Here is a 19,231-nt window from a genome sequence, read left to right on the forward strand (position 1 = left end):
GGACATTCCTCCAGTCCTTCCAATTTGACAGCCAATGTAGATGGCCCTGTTCAGCTCCGTATCCTCCTAAGGCCCAACGAAAAATTGAGTATGTAGTCAGTACGGCCCGTAGTCCTACCAGTAGTACTATTGTTTTATACTCATTCAGACCCAAGTATTCAAAAGACTTAATTAATGTTATTGTACTTATACAGCAATTTGTACAGCACTTTGTTTTTTTTACGAACTTGTTAAAGGGCTCACAGACAAAACAAAACAGTCCTTTAGAAGTTCGTACACGCCAATTTCGATAAGCGCAAAATTTGAAATGGGTTTTCTATTAAGTCCTACTGGTAGGACCGTGGTACGCTATGACTACACAATTGTTGTAGGAGCTGGGTCTGAATAAGAAAGTTAATAAGTACTATGGGTAGGACCTTGGGCCTTAGGAGGGTATATTAATGCGATAACTCTGGCTGTCAAATTGACGTTTGAACATTCAATTACCACAAAATACCGTACTGCGCCACCTAGATACCGAACAGTAACATAATCGGTAGGTTTTCTTCTTTGTTAACCCACTTAAGAATACAATAATGATCATGAATATAAGAACACTTACTTAGTGTAAAAACAATTTGAACCCTATGCGAAAAAGTTGATAGTTCAACAAATTATCGGCTATTACCTATATCCGTAAAAAAAACATTACAAAGTCCAATAATAGAAAAAAAGGCAAGACGCCTTTTTTGTTAGTTACTAAACTTATTACACACATGTTTTAGGTAGGTACATGTGTGGTATACCTACCACACATGTACCTACTGTATGTTTTACTATAGTAAAAGTTATCTATTAGATTCTTAGTAAACATTGTCATCGCTGGTTCGATTAGTCATAGACTAAAGTAGTTTAGTTAGATTAATTGTTATTAGGAAATATATAATTAAAACCCGATTAAAACGAAATAATTAGATTGTGTCATTAATTATGTCACGTCACGTAGCATATTTTTTTCTTTAATTAATAATGCCTAATCCATGTTTCATAATACTTGTTAATAAAATATGTAATTGGAAGAATCACTGATGTGACTTTGGATAAGGAAGTTGTTAAAACGTTTGACAACGATGGATCTTTCTTACGACTGTTTTTCGACTAAAAAGTCGAAAGAGTGAAGCTTATACGACTTAGTTTAGTTAGTTTGCTAGTTGGGCAGTAGCTGTATATTTACCTATATATTTTTGTGAATGCATAATAAACGTAGTTTTATTTGACAATGTTGAGCCCACTCAATTTACCCGACTGCCGATTAAAGATTTTATTTTTAGAGCTTATTGATATACCTATATGTATATGTATGACTAAATATTTACTATGTACATCAAAGTAATTTACTGGTCTAGCGCAAACCATGTTAAGACTTAAAATTGTCTTTTCGACTTTACGTATCAGAACCAATAAAACATTTTATAAAGTAAATACGGAATTATTGAATAATTTATTTTATTTATTCACTTTACTCGATGCGATATAAAATACTAACATAACTTAAACCTAGGTGATGTCTAGATACCTACAGCTAAGTATAATACAATTCTTTAGTCCAGGGTCCTTACAAACTAATAGTCTTAATTTCACTTGTCCTTTAACTTATTCGTTTGTGGTTTACCTGTAAGAAATAAAATGAAGGTTAGTAATTACTATAAGTGTTTTATAAATTTATAGCGTTTTTTAAATCTAAAAACCAAGTATTTCCATGAAATGTGCTATTTTGTGAAACGGAAATGCTGATGAAGACTACAATGGACTCTTCCACGACTAATAGGTATTTATCTATTACCTTCTGCAGAAAATCTAATCCTGAGAACACTGCCGGTGTTTTTCTAACTTTATTAATTAGAGAGGGACGGGTAGTCTAGCGGGCGAGATGTCGAGGTGTCGCGGCACTCCTGTGCTAAGCCTACAGTAGGTGCATGCCATTTTTAAACCTACGTCATTAGCAATATTCTGCCCTCCTAAGGTAAAAGGCCGTATTGTCATATAGTGTTCTTTGAAAATACGGCTTTTTACCTTAGGAGGGCAGTATTGGGCATTAGCATATCGAGCACTGGGACGTTTACCTCATTAAGGATGACTCAAGCTTGACCGGTCCGTGCCCGGGCCGAGGCCTCCGACATGTCATTTCCTATATGACGGCTCATCGGTGATTACGTGGTTCCATAGAAAACGAAGCACCGGAAGCTCCGACCCGGCCCCGGTCCGGTCTAGCGTGAGTCATCCTTTATGCTATGTAAAAAATCTTACCGAAATATATCCTATAAACTTTGTTGAAAGGCATCTCAATGGCTACAGTGGCGATGATGGACGTCACTAGTACCGCCAACATCTCCGGCACATGAAACTGAAAATAAATAATAACTTTGTATACCCCTTTCGTTGAATGATTGTCTCTTTGACAGTTAATTTTCATATGGAGTATAGCTGTCATATGTCACGTAAAATGTTTGTATGTATGTACAAATTTTTTGAAGGTTTTGCACATTCATTAATTTATAAATGTAATTAAGAATTAAGTTATAATAAACACGGTTAAAACATATTTTTTTAATTAAGCTCAACCAAAAGGGACATGAAGGATCTGTTTTAGGGATTATCACTCGACGCGAGATGTGTGAGGCCGTATGTGAAACAGTCCTCAGGATCTTAGGGCTACGATCCTCTGTACACATGAAATGCAATAAAATATATGAGTATGAGTATTAGCCAATCGAAAAATAGCAGCAGCAGAGTATAAAACTTTAAGAATTTCTATATATATCCAATTTTAACTCGTACCACATGGGCAGTATTCGATTATGTAGTTGGAGAAAGAGGCAAAAGAGGTTAGCGACGAGATAATACCTCTACGCTTGGAGGATATATCCTCCAAGCCTCTACGGTACGAGTGCGGTAGAACTAGGAATACAGGTTTGTTCAACTAGATACATTCAACTAACGAATGATGTTATTGTGTTAATCTGTATGTCACTCTGAAGTCTTACCAGTAATAAAGGAGTGTAGTGCTCCGAATGCCTCTGGATTCCGACATTATAAAAGAATATCGGGAATTGCGTTAAGTAAACGCCGTACGCAATTTTGTTAAAGAACTTGAACAATCGCCATTCGACGAATGCGGTTCCTATGCCTGGAACAGATAAAATTAACATTAATTTTAGACTGAATTTAGACTACCTACATATATCTAGACGGAATTTAAATTACAAAGCGTAAAGAGAATTCTTAAATAAAGGAAAGTTACCTATATAAGGTAAACGTACTAGTTAGTGCTCAACATGCTAATGCCCAATAGATGACACCCTAACACTTTAAACTCTCGCGTTTTGTACACATATTTAATTACACAAACGGGTCTAACGCGATATAATTTCATTGTTTTTACCTTTAATTCCGACGTTTCAGCTGAGTTGCACCAGCTGTGGTCACGGAAAGACTGACGTCTCAACAAAGTCAACGGAGATATTAATAAAACACCACTAAACTACCCGAAATTAGTTAATAAAAATGTTCGAGGTAGACAAAGAAATTGCAACTACCCGTCAAAGTTTAATGTTTATTGTCCACGGCACGACACACAACACTCACAGTATCCGCACACTGGTCCGAAGATATATCCGCTGGTTTCAACATTTGAATCACTGGTCCCCAAGTAGACGATAATTTGTACCCGTCCTCTCGATTGAAATTTTTCTAATTTCGGGTAGTTTAGTGGTGTTTTATTAATATCTCCGTTGACATTTGTTGAGACGTCAGTCTTTCCGTGACCACAGCTGGTGCAACTCAGCTGAAACGTCGGAATTAAAGGTAAAAACAATGAAATTATATCGCGTTAGACCCGTTTGTGTAATTAAATAGATGACACCCTGCTGTCACCTCTATTGGCAATGACTTAAGTTTCAAGATGACATGTACTGGTATACCGCGTCGAGCACCAGTACGTTTACCTTACACGATAAAGCCCTTTCCCTGAAAATTGAGCAAAATTGCATCAATAAAAAGTAATCTCAAATATATCGTAGATATTTAGAGTTTAGGTGAATGGTGGTGTTACAGTTGTTCACGTCTTCCCCATTGCGTATTTCAGCTTATTTAATCCCTGTACCTAATTTGTAAGTTTTGTAACGTTCCAAATCAGGGAGAATACTGAACCACAGACAAGACATATTCCCCAGACTGAGCGTAGTAGCGCTACCCCCTCTGCCACAAATATACGGTAGTTTTACTCCATTTTCGAGTCAAAGTGTCTTTGTGTGACGTCCGTGTCTTTGAACGGACCAATCACGGCACGGGACTCGCTCACCTCGTCCCCCGCACCCCAGTATTTTTGGCAGCATCGCTTTCATGAAATAATTGCTCTAAACTCCGTCTAGAGGATTCCTAGTCTATGTACTGAACAAATAACATTTCAAACTAACCTGCATAGTCATTGCAGATTGCCCAATGCATGACACACATGAAAATCCCCCATAGTATCGGAGAGAAGGCAGCGAAGACTGCCGCGGGCGCGTGCTCGTACTGGTAGCCTTCCATACCCATCCGGTACGGGGTGACGATGGTCGCCGCGGCCAGCGCGAAGCAGCATAGCCAGACCAGACGGACTTGCGTCTGAAAACAACATGCTTCTTTATAGCACGATGTGGCAAACTATAGTTGGTCAAACCAATTTGTCAGTCAGTAAGAACCAGGAAAACTATACCCATCCTTTTTTTTGGGTGCTAGTACTAGTGTAAGACAAAGATACTATGATTCTCTCTGTCTATGTTTGAATTGTTTGAAATGAGACAGTCCTTTGACAAACTATAGAATATACCTCATAATCTATAGTACCGGCCATATGTTTTGCCTTGTCTAGGCTCGCGCCCACCCTATCGGCAGATAACCTAAGAATGGCCTATTATGGATACTTCCACTCGATTATAATCCGCGGTGTCGACCTTTGGGGCTTGGCTGCGAGTCGGGACAGTATATTCAAAATACAAAAGCGGGCGCTGCGGATAATAGCTAAGAAACCTTACGACCACCCAGCTAAGGAACTATTTACACACAACAAAGTGTTAACGCTACCATCGGTCTACATATTAGTAGCGTGTCAGTACGTCAGGTCAAACCTCGCTAGTTATAAAACTAATTCTAGCCGCGCTGGGAAGAACCGCAGACAGCCAATGCTGGTTGCCCCCGTAAAGAGACTAGCCAAACTCAGAAGATCACTCAGTGTCATTGGGGCTAAAATCTACAACTTAGTTCCACCCGATATAAAATAAGCGAAAAGTGATATTGAGTTTACCAGGAAACTCAAATCGCTGCTAATCGCACGGGCGTGCTACAGTGTAGACGAGTTTCTTCGTGGAGATCATTAAATGAATGTTTAAGTAGTTCTAAGAAGAAATTGTAATAGAATTGTTTATGTTGAATTAATTACGTAGTTTAAGATTACGTTGTAAATGTAAAAATGTGTAAATATTAGTATTTTAATCTCATTATGTAAATATGTAGAAATCTTGACTTGTAAAACAACAAATTTTACCAATAAATAAATAAATCAATCAATCAATCAAATCATAGATTTTAAGAGCGTGCCAGTGATTCTACTGCGTATATATATTTATATTAAAATACCTACTTCATCTCTCTAGTGAAATTTGCTCATTATCAGGAACACAATACCGCATCCCTACGGAATAGGTAACTTTTCGTAAGCATAGTATGAAGGTTTTCATTATAATCCTGAATATATTATCTCTTGGTAGTCCAATTTACAGAACTTGAAGTCTCTTTTTTTCGAAATCGGTCTGTAGGTATGTTACAATAAAATTAGAAGGTGAAAAATAATCATGAAATCAATTTACTATTTATACTTCTTTTTTAAAAGACAGAGGCGTGTCATTAACCATGCCATAATGTATGAATGCAGTTTTTCTTGTTATTAAAATCGATGACATGGTTCCTAAGAACAGATCTTCGTATGTCTTATAGTTTCAGAATTTCCCATACTGACCGATCTAAACGGGCCACCCTGTATACTTACCATACCCAAAACAGTTGGATTTGTTGTTTTCTCACCGAGAGAGCTAATAAATAATGCGAGTGAAACAGACGCAGAAAGCTAGTTCGCAGCAGCATTATTAAGGATTGTTTCGCTGGCTTCTCGTCTTACTTGTGTATCTAATTATTTATTAAAAGGGTTTGCGTTCAGGGTTCACTGAACGTTGTCCTTCAGAAATGGCTGTAGGCAAATGTAACTATACATAATATGTTAGCCATTGTAAAAGTGTTAACATCGTGGAGAAAGGCGACACATAGGTACCTACATTACATCTAATCTATCTATCTAATACCTTTAAACGAGCAATTCTTGTTATATATATATATATATATATATATATACCAATATATATATTAGAGCCGTTTCCGAGATCCCCGAAATATATATATATATATTTCGGGGATCTCGGAAACGGCTCTAACGATTTCGATGAAATTTGCTATATGGGGGTTATTGGGGGCGAAAAATCGATCTAGCTAGGTCTTATCTCTGGGAAAACGCGCATTTTCGAGTTTTTTTATGTTTTCCGAGCGAAGCTCGGTCACCCAGATATCATGTGTATAACAATAACAGTCGTGTTCAGAGGTCAGACTCGCCATTTTTATTTCCATGCTTTTCTTACCTGTTTGTAAGTATTTTTACTAGTATTCATTCATCTTTCGTTCGAATCGTCTCTCTCTATTTAAAGACCTACCGTAAAACAACCCAACTATAGTCCAAAGGCTCCCAAACATGGTCCAAAATTAACTCAAATATCTTCGTTCAGGTGTGACTTTCTTTTGAAATTCGTAGTGTTAATGCAAGATATTTTTATAAATGGAAGAAAAAACTTCATAAACAACCATGAACCTAGTATTTTAACAGGACCAGGCATGAGGGGTGGGGGAAATGACCGAACGGGATAATCTTATGTATCTTTCAGTAGAAGTAGCAGCGAAAGCGCTATTATTGTTTGTCCTTGTCACAGTCTCACATTTTTAGGGTTCCGTACCCAAAGGGTAAAAACGGGACCCTATTACTAAGATTCCGCTGTCCGTCCGTCCGTCCGTCCGTCTGTCTGTCACCAGGCTGTATCTCACGAACCGTGATAGCTAGACAGTTGAAATTTTCACAGATGATGTATTTCTGTTGTCGCTATAACAACATATACTAAAAATAAATTAAATATTTAAGGGGGGCTCCCATACAACAAACACGATTTTTTTGCTCTATTTTTTGTTAATGGTGCGGAACCCTCCGTGCGCGAGTCCGACTCGCACGTGGCCGGTTTTTTTAATTTTAACATCAACAATACCGGCCAGACGGCTCATTGATGGATATGGTCTAAGGTGACATTCGGATGACGACTGTAGCAGTATTACTGTTACAACGATACTGTTGCAGCGTTGACGCGAGTGATGTCACTGTTATTTCCTTGATAAAATGAGTGACGGATCAAACGTTCTACTAACGACAGTAATGCGACAACAACATAAACGGAATTTCTCAAGGAACTGGACTTGGTAAATTTTTCTTTAGGGAAATTGATAAAATCGTGTCAACGCCGCAACAGTAACGCTGCTGTGCAGTCTTTAACATCCATATCACAGTATGCCCGTAAATACATAAAAGTAGGATATGAAAATAACGTAACTACCTAACTATTTTTACTATTGACAATAGATACATGCTCAAAACTCGTTTAACATTTTTCATTGAAGTGTACTACTTAGGTACTTAACTGTATATCTACATTAATAAATAACTGCTGAATGTTATTACGTGGAACGTGGATATTTTCAAGCTTTTTAGTTACCTAATTCGTATGACTTACGGAGTGAACAACGATTAGTACAATCACTTTGGTTTGTCTTATGTCCTAATGTTAAATAAGTGTCGTTAGTGTAATAGTAGAATTTAATAAAAAAGATTAATAGGTCGCGCACATCGTTGATTTAATTTAGAATGTACGAGTATTTGCATTTGCTTACCTACCCAAAATGAGCGACTGCAAAGCTTTTGTTCCGTTTCCGGCTATTTCAGAAATACCCTAAGGCTAAACGGCCGTCGATTGCATCCACATGAAACCCAAATATGTAGATAATTTTGCGGCAATTGCCTACTAGTTAACATGCCTAGCTGGTGAAACAATGATCTGTTTGATATTTGTAAACGGACTGCCAGACGAAATCAATTTCTAATCCCTTCCAAAGGCCAAATTTCGAGTACTGCATATACATATAACCATATTATTATAATATTGCAGTCGGTAGGTGTTTTTTATTGAAACAGAACAAAATAACTTGTTAAAATACTTACAAAAGATGTAATTATCAAGTTAGTTTATCATAATTTTCACGTAACTGAAATATGCTGTAAGTTCCCGGTTTTAAGTAGGAACACTTATCTAATAAATTCCAAAATGCCAAAGCAATCGACATGAAATACCTAAATTTAAAATTACTGAAATCTGGTCTTATACTTTCATTTGAAAAGGTTTAATTAAACTTTTTAGATGATAGGTAGTTAAGTGAAGTGCATGTAGCACTCTTCGACAAGGAAGTCTATAACTTACATTTGAAAGGTTAAAGTTGAACTTCTTTGTTCTCAAGCAGTACGCCATGCACACTCCGATGAGGTAGATGGTGGCGCGGTGCGTGGGGAGGATGTAGGAGAACCGGGCCGCGTCCAATAACTTCTGTACTCTGAAAATAAACCCGCCGGGTAAAATTTCGTTTTTTAGGAAGTTGGAATTTTAGGGTAGTAAGTATATACGCGCACAGGTTTTGCAACGCTGTTTTATTTTCAGAAGGAAAATAAAATGATATTTTCAATAGTACTCGGTAGGAAGAAGTTTAATGTGGATGGATAGAGTGCATTGCATATGATTATAATTTAAGGACCTATAGGTGCTAGGTGAGATAAATACATGAAACGATGGTCTTGTCGGCTTATAATAGATTGGGCCTACGTAATGTGCAAGTAATATTATTAATAACTTAATCATATAATATGTATCCAACAAAAGTTATGGCTCCGTAGGTTCGTGTACTTCTCTCACTCTCACTAAGCGTAAGCGTGAGTGAGGTAACCTATGGGCGCCGCAGATATCATATTTCTGAATTTTAATTTGTTGTTAGTTTTAAGTAGGTACCTAATCGATGTGTTCTCTAAACAAGCAACAACGGTTGCACTCCGGGAGTGCCGATAGAAGTGAAAACTCACCTCACTATGTTACCGACGCCCGGTAACACGATATACATACGTTTAGCGGAGGTATTCTATTTATTTATTATATATTATTATCATTCTCAAATAAGATCACCCTTTTTATTGAGATGTTTAGAGTCAGACCGAGAAAAGTCTGCAGCGATTTTGATAGCCCATGCAGTGCAAGTGTCATTTTAAACGTCAAACTTCTATGAATTTATGACGTGTAAATAACACTTGCACTGCGTGGGCTATCAAAATCACTGCAGACTTTTCTTGGTCTAACTCTATTTACATACTGCCATGACAACGTCAAATTATTTGAACATAGGTAAAGAGTCTTGAAAAGGAGTCCGCAACATAAATGTCAAATAACATTAAGTTTTTCTTTATTGATTAAATGCCATTTAAATTATGAGTGGCCATCTAAACCTTACGCCCCTTACGGTCACGTGATCGCCTTACGCTGTCTCGAGTTTATCATTTTTTCCCCACCTCAAAAAGTGCCCAGCGCCGTTAAAGAAGTTTTCACTTCAAAAATAAAATTACGCATTTTTATAAGAATTTTCGTATTTTTAGGTTTTGTGCATAAATTAATACAATTATTTAAATTGCGTTTTAGACCTATGTTCGTGACTTTTTTCTATTATATAGAGCGAAAGTCGAAAAATCAGGATTCGAATCGATGAAGTCACTAGACTAGAGAAAATACTCAAGATTGCTAATTAAACTATTGGTACGAATTTTCTAAAACTCAGTTCTCTGAACCTGCGGCACCTTAAGTTAACATGCTCTAATTGTAAATATAATTTACGTTGTACAAACATTACACGGTTGACCGGACCCGCGTCCAGACCTTCGTCCTTTATCCCAGTCAAGACCGCACACAAACAATTGTATTTGCCCAAACTTTGTAACAACTTATATTAGGTACAGTAGTATTTAATAGAGCCAGATTACCTCTCACACTGTTCAAGTTTGCTGAGAAAATGAAATGTAAATTTGTAGTCATGCCCACTGGCTTGGATAAATATAATTTTGTTTTATCATCGTAGCTACAGAAGTCTAAAATGCTTTCAGGCTTTTTGTAGGGCTATTAGAACGAAAAACCTTTAAATAATTTTCGTTATAAATATAAGTTACAGTACCTAACTTAGCATGTTACTATGTTGTATGACAGAATAATGTGGTTACATCTCTTGCAGTACGTGAGTTTGTCGAAGTTTTTGCATTTTCCATGTCTCTCTACCTGCAAAGAGTGATAGAATACCAAAACTTTGAAATCATAGCTATAATCAAAGCCAAGTCGTCAAGTGGTTTTTCCGCATTTTAACCTTTGAGTTAACGTTTTTTTATGTAATAGGAAGCAAACGAGCAGACGAGCCGCCTGATGGGAAGCAGTCATCGCCGCCCATGGACATAAGCAACATCAGTGGAGCCACTTATGCGTTGCTGACCTTTGAGAACTCTAAATACCTGCACAGGTACAGGCTGCATTTAGTACAGCCCAAGTAGCACGGTTACGGTAGTACTATTAGTTATTCTGTGGCACGGTCGCATTTTTATCGTTTGTCACCATGTCTGTCACGTTCTAACAAGTATGTAAGTGCGAATAGTCGATAAAAATGGAACCGTGCTGAGCCCGCAGGTTACGGTAGTGATTCTAAAGTTTGTACTATCTTTAGAAAAAAGTAAGAATAACACTTACGAGATCCCGAAGTACACGAACATGCTGATGTCGTACCAATAGATGGCGAGCCAGCGGAGCGCGGTGGAGGCGAGGGCGACGGCCGCGATGAGCGCCCAGCCCAGCCGCCGGTACCGCCACAGCACCAGCAGCAGCGGCAGCGTGGCCGCGTACAGCTGCATGTCCATGCCGATCTGGTGCGTGTGTGTCAGGCACTGCAAATCGATAATTATGATTGTAGGATTCAGGCGAATATCATAACCATGACGTGTGCTAACTCGGGGCACGTTCTAGGGATTTCATGTCGATAAACAAAATATCGGTACCTACCTATAAATAAAATAAAAAAATGCATTTACGTAAGTACATACCGTTCACAATCAGTAATAATGCAGGCATTAACTATAACAGTGACATATTTATACATGTGCTCCCTAAAAAATCCTCGATTACTATAAAGAGGTTCGATATCATGTCAAAAACTCAGGATTGGTTTATTTATAGACACAAAGTCTACTAGGTATAGGAATTTTAAGGAATTATCTAATTTAGAATCAGAACACGGCAAAGCAAATTTCTGAAAAGAGCTTGTAATATCTTTTTATCAGCAAGGCTTTGAGCGGCTAAACTAGGTTCTTCAATTAAGATCTGAATATAGGTGACACGGTAAATAGAGATATTTATGTAATAACCGTGAGAACTGGAGGAGTGCATTTCATTGTTTACGGCACCAGCTGCAGTAGGGTTGCCAACTATTTTTTGGTGGAATATAGTATTTTCCAGAATAAGGCATCAAAAATATAGTACATTTCAAAAAAATATAGTACTTTTAGATAAAATACTAAACGTAAGTGTAATATACGTTTAATCGGAAATATAGTATTTTAGCGTAGTATATATTTTTCCAAAAGTATATAGTACAGAGAGCCAAAATATAGTACAATACTATATAATATAGCACGGTTGGCAACCCTACTGCAGCAGTCTATAGTTCAAGATATTCGTTAGTGATTGAAATCTACGTCGAATAAGAAATAGATTAACTGCGTTATAGGTTTCAAGGGAATTTCAGCGTTGTTACAATTTCATAAGGCTTTGATTTGAAAAACGCGTAATAAGTCATCACGCGGCCGTATTCGAACAATGCTTATAAGATGTCACAGCGAACGATACCGATTTGTCAGTATCAAATGTTATGCAGTTAGTAGATATGAAGTAAACCTTATTCTGTTGACTATAAAGGCCTATTTTAACTTGTACATAAAGTAATTGGTTTTATAAAATATCTACATAAATTCATTAATTCAACAGCATAAATAAGCATCTAACTATTACCTATTATCACAATACATACATTTAGTATAGTTGGGTTAAGTTAGTTAGGTATACTCTGTTGAATTTATATCATCGCAAAATTTAAATTTTGTAGGCACTACGTTTAAATTAAAATATTAAAAAATATTAAAAAGCTCGGTGAAAGTCATTTAATAATATTAGCAGTGTAGCATTCGTTTTGAATATGTACCCAGTACGCAAAAAGACCTGTGCCCAAACGAAGCTAAGAATATTTAATTTAATAATTTAAAATTATAATTTGGCATTACAATTTGCATTGCAAGTGGCATACTCGTTTCTCGGAAATTATGGACTATATTTTTTAAATACCTATCTGTGTCGTTAAACGCGATTCTCGAAACGGATTTATTAAAATCACTTTAGTCCTTAAAGTATTACAAACATAAGTTTTATTTTTTATGTAAGTGTGTGTAACATGAAGATTCTCTGGAATCGAACCTAGCTAAATAGTTTGATTTCTATTCGTAAATCCTGGTATTGTCGATGTTGATTCGTTGGAGCAGTTTTTGACAATTTTCAATATAATGATGTAAGTAAGTATTGTATAATAAACATAAAAATATAATAACCGAAATAATTCTAAATTAAATTACTTAACTAAAAATATCTACTTATAAACATATTGAAGTACAAGTAATAAATGGGAGCTAGGTCTATTAACATCTTTCTTATTAAGTATTATCTGAATGGGATTTTTATTTTACTTGACTATTTACCACGCCTAATAAAAAAATTATGTAATGTGCAGCGTCCGTACCAGCCCGACCAGCCAGACTCGCATTTAACTAAGCTACAAATAAATCTAAAGGGGCTCACTGATTCCAGTCCGCCGGATGATATTGGCATGTCAGTTGTTCGGAACTGTCAAAATTTTGTTCTGACAGGCCGATATTGTCCGGCGGACTGTTAATCAGTGGGGCCCCTTTATAGACAGTTTTTCCGCCTTAAGGGGCCCACTGATTAACAGTCCGCCGGACGATATCGGTCTGTCAGTTAGAACAAAAATTTGACAGTTCTGAACAACTGACATGCCAATATCGTCCGGCGGACTGGTAATCAGTGGGCCCCTTACGCCCTGCACATCGCCATTGGTCAAGTGCCTAATGCCGTTTTATACTTTGTAAACTTGTACCTAAATGGGGTTCTTCAGCAATACATACCATTTCTTCGAAGCCGAAGTAGTTATGTATGAATAGGAAGCTCTTCCACATGTTCTTCTCGCAGATGCGGCTGTGCTCCTCCACCACAAGGTTCCACTGCGGGCCGTTGTTCACGTCGGGCAGCACGTAGGTGCAGAATAGCATGAGTGACAGGAACAGGGGGAATAATCTGAAACAATTAATTGTGTTTACATCACATGGCCTAATGTGGTGGTGCCGGTAGTCGACCGCACCACAGCTATGCCCCATACGTTTGATTATTTTCGATTTTTTAATTATTATAAGAGTTTAAGAGCATTTAAAAATTTGTATCAAATCTGTTTCTGGCTCCTACTTTTTATAATAATCAAAAAATCGAAAAAAGTCAAACGTCCGGCATAGCTTTGTTTAATAGGCATCAAATTATGGAAAAATATTTTTCATAGTGTCAATATTCAGAGAGTAAAATAGGCACTACGTGACGTGTATATATATGGAGAAGCAACCGTCCTCTTTCTTCTTAATGTGGTACGAAATGAAGTACTTATATTCTTCGAGGTAGGCGTGTCCTAGCTAACTAACGCGGGTAACTTGGGTACAAAGCGATTGTGTAAAAATGATACCTGCATAATAACGAAAGTGATGACTTGCGATTGTATAAAAATGTCGACTGTGTAGAAAAACGAATGTGGTGGATTTCTTATGTGAAGAATTACATAATTGTGCTGAATAACTTATCCACAAAGAAAGACTGCTGCATGGCTTTACTGGGTACTCCTAGTACTCAGATTTCCTTGAGATTTGCTCCTTCACTTATAATATTTCCAACCATCATTCCCAGAAACTTTAATGAGTTTGTGACCAATTAGCGAGCGGGGCCCGAGGCTATTATACTTAACTAGATTCTCCTGATGCACTTGTGAAAATCCCTTCTGGCTATAAAATATAGGTACCTACTGAAATCGGATCCGGCTCCATTTAGCAATAAACTGTGTGACTGGCAATGATTTATAACTCAAGATAGGTTATAGACGTTCCAAAATTGAAGCGCTTACCTTGTGAAAAATTGGACAAGTTGCCTTTAGTCCCGGCTGGACAAGCGAGAAATGTGCACGTGCTAACGAGCTCCCGCACACCGAAAGACGACCTTATGTTTGACAACGAGTGTGACAAAGATGGATGGAATGAGATTTTTTTGTGCTCCTCAAGTATGAGTATAACCCATCTATGGTTATATAATATCATCAATTGGTGACTGGCTTACTAATGATTATGCACGTATACGTGTGCCAGAAACGAGAGGCCAATAATAGTTGTAATGGATTTTTAATCGACATATCCGATTCGTATTTAATGATCATCATCGCTTTAGAATTCTTCTTTTATCGTCAAATACGATAAGATATGACGGTAATGGGCATTGTTGTTTTGTTATTAAGAAGTTTTCCTGTCACCTGTGAGATCTATTTAGAAATGAGATAAACTTTTAAAAAAGTAAAACCAACCAGACACAATATAGACGTACACGCTGCATAAAAGTCATAAAACCCCTAGCATGTTCGATCAATCTCGGAGATGGCGGCATCGGCATGAACTTGACGTTTTTCTGAAAGATTGGCCTAATTATTGCCCTAGTACAAGACGCGTGGAACAAAGAGAGGGAGGCCCAGCAGTGGGACACAATAGGCTAACAATAGCATATTACATACCGAAGGTGTTTGTGGCCCGAACCGAAGGAGAGGGCCATAAATATGCGATCTGGGGCTTTACGAATTACCGCCCCTATGGTTTGTCTTAAGTTTTACGTCTTGCCTTGGCCAGGAAGTGAGATTTTCTCCTCGCGTAGCGCGGTGACGTAAAATATATAAAATAAATGTTCGATATGTTCGATCGATGATCTGATCGACAGAAAAGGTAACTAATGCGGCCTATATCTGGATATTCCTTCGCGACGCTTTTGATTGATGTGATGATGATATCATTAGATGATAAATAACAAGTTTAACATACCTGAACCACCTAGAAATAAGTCTGTTCTTGATATCTATGGTGCCTTTCCGCTCCAATTCGGACAACAGGTTGTTGGCGTTCAAAAAGCCACTAATGTACAAGAAGCTGTCCGTGTAGACGATGGCCGACCGTCCTATCACTGCCCAAGGCATTCCAAACACCTGAAAAACATTTATCGAATACTTGTAAAGGTTATAAGTTATATAGGTAATAATATTAAGAAACCAGCATAATGTCATCGTCAAATCTATCCTTACGTAAGTATATAGGATTATTAACTAATAACTATTCAAGTTAGACTGTTCTGGAATCGGTCCGATTTTATCCAATCCCTTGGTTTTCTATAGAATGTTTAATGTGATTACTTGTTGAGACTATATTCGTGTTTAAATATAAATACCGTAAAAGATTATAGTAGATTAATAAGTTTTCTAAATTTTATTGATGTATTCGACACTCCCTTAATTCCTTAGGTTCGCCCCTTTACTCAGAGTGGAAGGGGAGTTCCTTTACTCGTTTATTAATTAATTTGTCGGTACTGATTACAATTCCAAAGAGTGTGTTAATGAATGAGTCAACCGTCAAGGTACTTGTGCCCTAGATAGTAAGGAAACGAAGGAAAAACAATGAACTCTCAAATCGATTGTCAACTCAGTAGGTACTTCTACGAAATCCTCAGCAAAAATACACAAATTTATCTTAATTGCTTTATATCTTTTTAATTCAAAGGAGATCGGCTTTCCAATTAAGTTTTAAAAATAATACTTATGTAAACGTGTAGGTAAGACATGTAACTATCTTCCAATATAGGTAACAACCGAAACGTGATATTGATAATAATGATTATTCTTAATCCATTTTGCTATATAAGTAACTAAGTAATCTTAAAAATATTATAATTTACGCTATTTTTATTCTGCCTTAATTCGTCGTCGCGTATTCGTTCGAAAAAATCTCCTGAATCCAAGCGATCCTAGCAACATAAGAGTTTTGATGAAAAAGCACTCCGTGAAGTGCTCAAGCGTGTATTTGACGCAAAACATGAAATAACTCACCGCCGAGAACTGCGTCTTGTTGACGTACGGGTTGTGCGCCATTGCCATAGATTTATGAGCCATAAGAAGCGCCAACGCATTTACCCCTCGGAACGCGTCGACTCCTTTTACCCGCGTTTCATCCGATACCTCGAACACCTTTCTCAGATTGCGTCTCAGTGAAAATGCATTGAGGAGTTTCTCGAAGTTTGTCGCGCCCTCCGTACCGTCGTCGAGGAGCGTACCCAGACTTAGTAGTAATAAGATCGCCAGGAAAAATGTTCTGCAACAATAACTTTGATTCAGATACCTTAGGTCACATATACCTAAATATTAAGCAAGCTTAAATTGTGGTCTTATAAAAAACACTTTCGAGCAAAGTTTCTTTACCTCTTCTGCTTTGATGCCATCGCAACACGGTAAAAAACAACTTTGCTCCCTTGTTAAATTAATAATAGTGTTCTTCAAGGCTCATTTGTTACATCATTAAAAAAAAAAGAAATGGAACGGTGCCTTATTTTCTTTCAATTTTAGGTTAATAACTAATTAGAGTAGGACAGGTACTGGAATAATATATTGCTAATATTTTTTTACCTGTAAAAGTATCTTGTTTGGTTATCATAATTTGACTACAAAAATGTTTACGTATAGATAGGCAAGTGTGACGTTAAAAATAAATGTACCATACTTTTTACTTGTTCCAAATAGTGTAAATTCTTTCGTCAAATCTTTGACGGCGGCATTACCTATTGTAGTGTATTAATGTAATGCTCTAAACGTCTTGATCGTATTGTTTAAGCGCATGTTTAATCAGTTCTTTTTAAGGGCACCTAACGCTGTTATGGGAATCCTATTGTTTTCCACTGATAGACTACTTTGATGAATCTGATCGATACTTACTTACTAAATAAGTTGGACAATGGTCTTCAAAATACCAGACTGTTTTATCTACAAGTTGCCAAAAGTGTTAAGGATGACTCACGTTAGACCGGGGCGTGTCCGGGCCGGAGCTTTTCTATGGAAAGCATCACGTGAACACCTGTCATCTGTTATAGAAAAGTAAGCTCCGGAAGGTCCTGCCCGGACACGGCCCGGTCTAACGTGAGTCATCCTTTAAGGACTGAAATTTATTATGAATATTATTGAATATTACAAACTTTGTAGGTACTTATACCTATTTCGAAGACAAACTTACCGTAATACAATGATTTTAAGATTTGCAGGTATACATATACTTACATTGAAAGGGTCTTTCCGAATGAATAAGGTCGTTTGAAATCCTTAACCGTACACATAGTATTCTGGACTCTGACTGAGACGCCGAGCCCGGAGAGCCGGTAAGAGAGCTCCTCTTCAAGGTCGAAGCTGCTGCAGGAGCTGGGGATGCACACGCCCCAGAGGATGCTGGAGTAGCGGGGCACGCGGTGGCCCATCTAGAATTACCAACACACGTTAGTATATGTTATATGACGAGTATCAAGAGTTTTATTATCTGAGCTGACCACATTTGTCACCCGTCTCCGTTTGACGACATAACTACAATCACATTTGAAGGGTCCACGGAAAGAACATGTCTAGTCACACTAGTGACATTTTGAGTAATCGCGGTTTTAAAATTCGGAACAATGTCTAAACGTATGGTAATTCCGTGACCAGGTATTTTTTAAATAAAAATAAAGTTGTGTTACATTTATTATACAGTGGTAGCAAAAGATATAAATAATAGTTCATTAAGAGCTCTTCATTTTGAGATAAAAATATCATTTTCCGAAAAATGTGACTAGACATGTTCTTTCCGTGGACCCTTCATTTACATTCTTTTGGGATTTGTCATTCAATTTATGTTTTTGAAATTTTGTTGATAGGTATAAAAGGTATAATTGGAGAGACATGTTGGTATCCCGAAGAAGAAATAAATAGGTAAATAAAATATACAGACATGATGATCCTGATAGATACATTATCACAATCGTATTTTCAACACGCTGGAACTGGTGAGCTAACTAAAGATTAGAGTCATATTTTTCACAATATCCAAAACGATATTAATGTCCGCGACCATATTGGATAGAATGGTAGGGCTTCCAAGCCAGATACAACTTGTATGGAATTATTCGGATGAGCCCTACTTAGGTTAGGGTCTTTTCTATGTACCTAAGTAGATATATTTATTGATCTAATCCGTTAAGTAAGTGAAGTAATATCTAGGAGGCAGACGTCTTCGGTACAACGGTACAATTAGGCCAGGGTTCAAATGAGCGACGGTAAACTTTAACCAAGTAAAGGCGCGTGGACTGAATTTTTGCGCGGGTAGTTGACATGCGGTCAAGGGCTGCTCTTGCACAAGACAATTGTGATTCAAAATCCGATCAGCGACCAAATATGTTCACAAAGTAGCCAGAGGTGCTGCTCGAATATTAAGCACAGCCTTGGTCCCCGTGTGCGCATGATGTTTACAATGAAACGGTGATTAAATTCAGCATGCGTAGACTACGGCCTGGGTTGACGCAGAAAAATGTGATCACAAAAGTAGATATTTCGTATAGATTGGGCCTTATTGTAGGTATTTGATTTTATTACCACCACTATTTCATTTTATATGGTTAAAATAACTATGAAAAAAAAAACTATGTATTGTATTGTAAGTACGGGCGATTTTCCGCAACTCGACGTCTTGCGCCTATTTTGGGTGTGTATGTACATATTTCATTATTGTATGTAGGTAGGTACATAG

The 19,231-nt window shown here is 37.3% G+C and overlaps 1 protein-coding gene across 1 annotated transcript in view; it reads right to left on the reverse strand.

Moving 5' to 3' along the window:
• Positions 1 to 1,466: 1,466 nt before the first annotated feature.
• Positions 1,467 to 19,231, reverse strand: part of LOC134662500 (nose resistant to fluoxetine protein 6-like) — a 44,551-nt gene continuing 26,786 nt past the window's right edge. Inside the window, exons 3-12 of the mRNA XM_063518746.1 lie at positions 17,737 to 17,930; positions 16,519 to 16,780; positions 15,464 to 15,624; positions 13,475 to 13,643; positions 10,980 to 11,173; positions 8,637 to 8,766; positions 4,455 to 4,644; positions 3,024 to 3,166; positions 2,287 to 2,383; positions 1,467 to 1,651 (exon numbers count right to left, since the gene is read on the reverse strand). Of these exons, the coding sequence (XP_063374816.1) occupies positions 1,617 to 1,651; positions 2,287 to 2,383; positions 3,024 to 3,166; positions 4,455 to 4,644; positions 8,637 to 8,766; positions 10,980 to 11,173; positions 13,475 to 13,643; positions 15,464 to 15,624; positions 16,519 to 16,780; positions 17,737 to 17,930 (1,575 nt within the window). The 3' untranslated portion in view covers positions 1,467 to 1,616. The remainder of the gene's footprint in view (positions 1,652 to 2,286; positions 2,384 to 3,023; positions 3,167 to 4,454; positions 4,645 to 8,636; positions 8,767 to 10,979; positions 11,174 to 13,474; positions 13,644 to 15,463; positions 15,625 to 16,518; positions 16,781 to 17,736; positions 17,931 to 19,231) is intronic.

Source organism: Cydia amplana, chromosome 3 (assembly GCF_948474715.1).
Source record: "Cydia amplana chromosome 3, ilCydAmpl1.1, whole genome shotgun sequence".
Lineage (NCBI taxonomy): Eukaryota > Metazoa > Arthropoda > Insecta > Lepidoptera > Tortricidae > Cydia > Cydia amplana.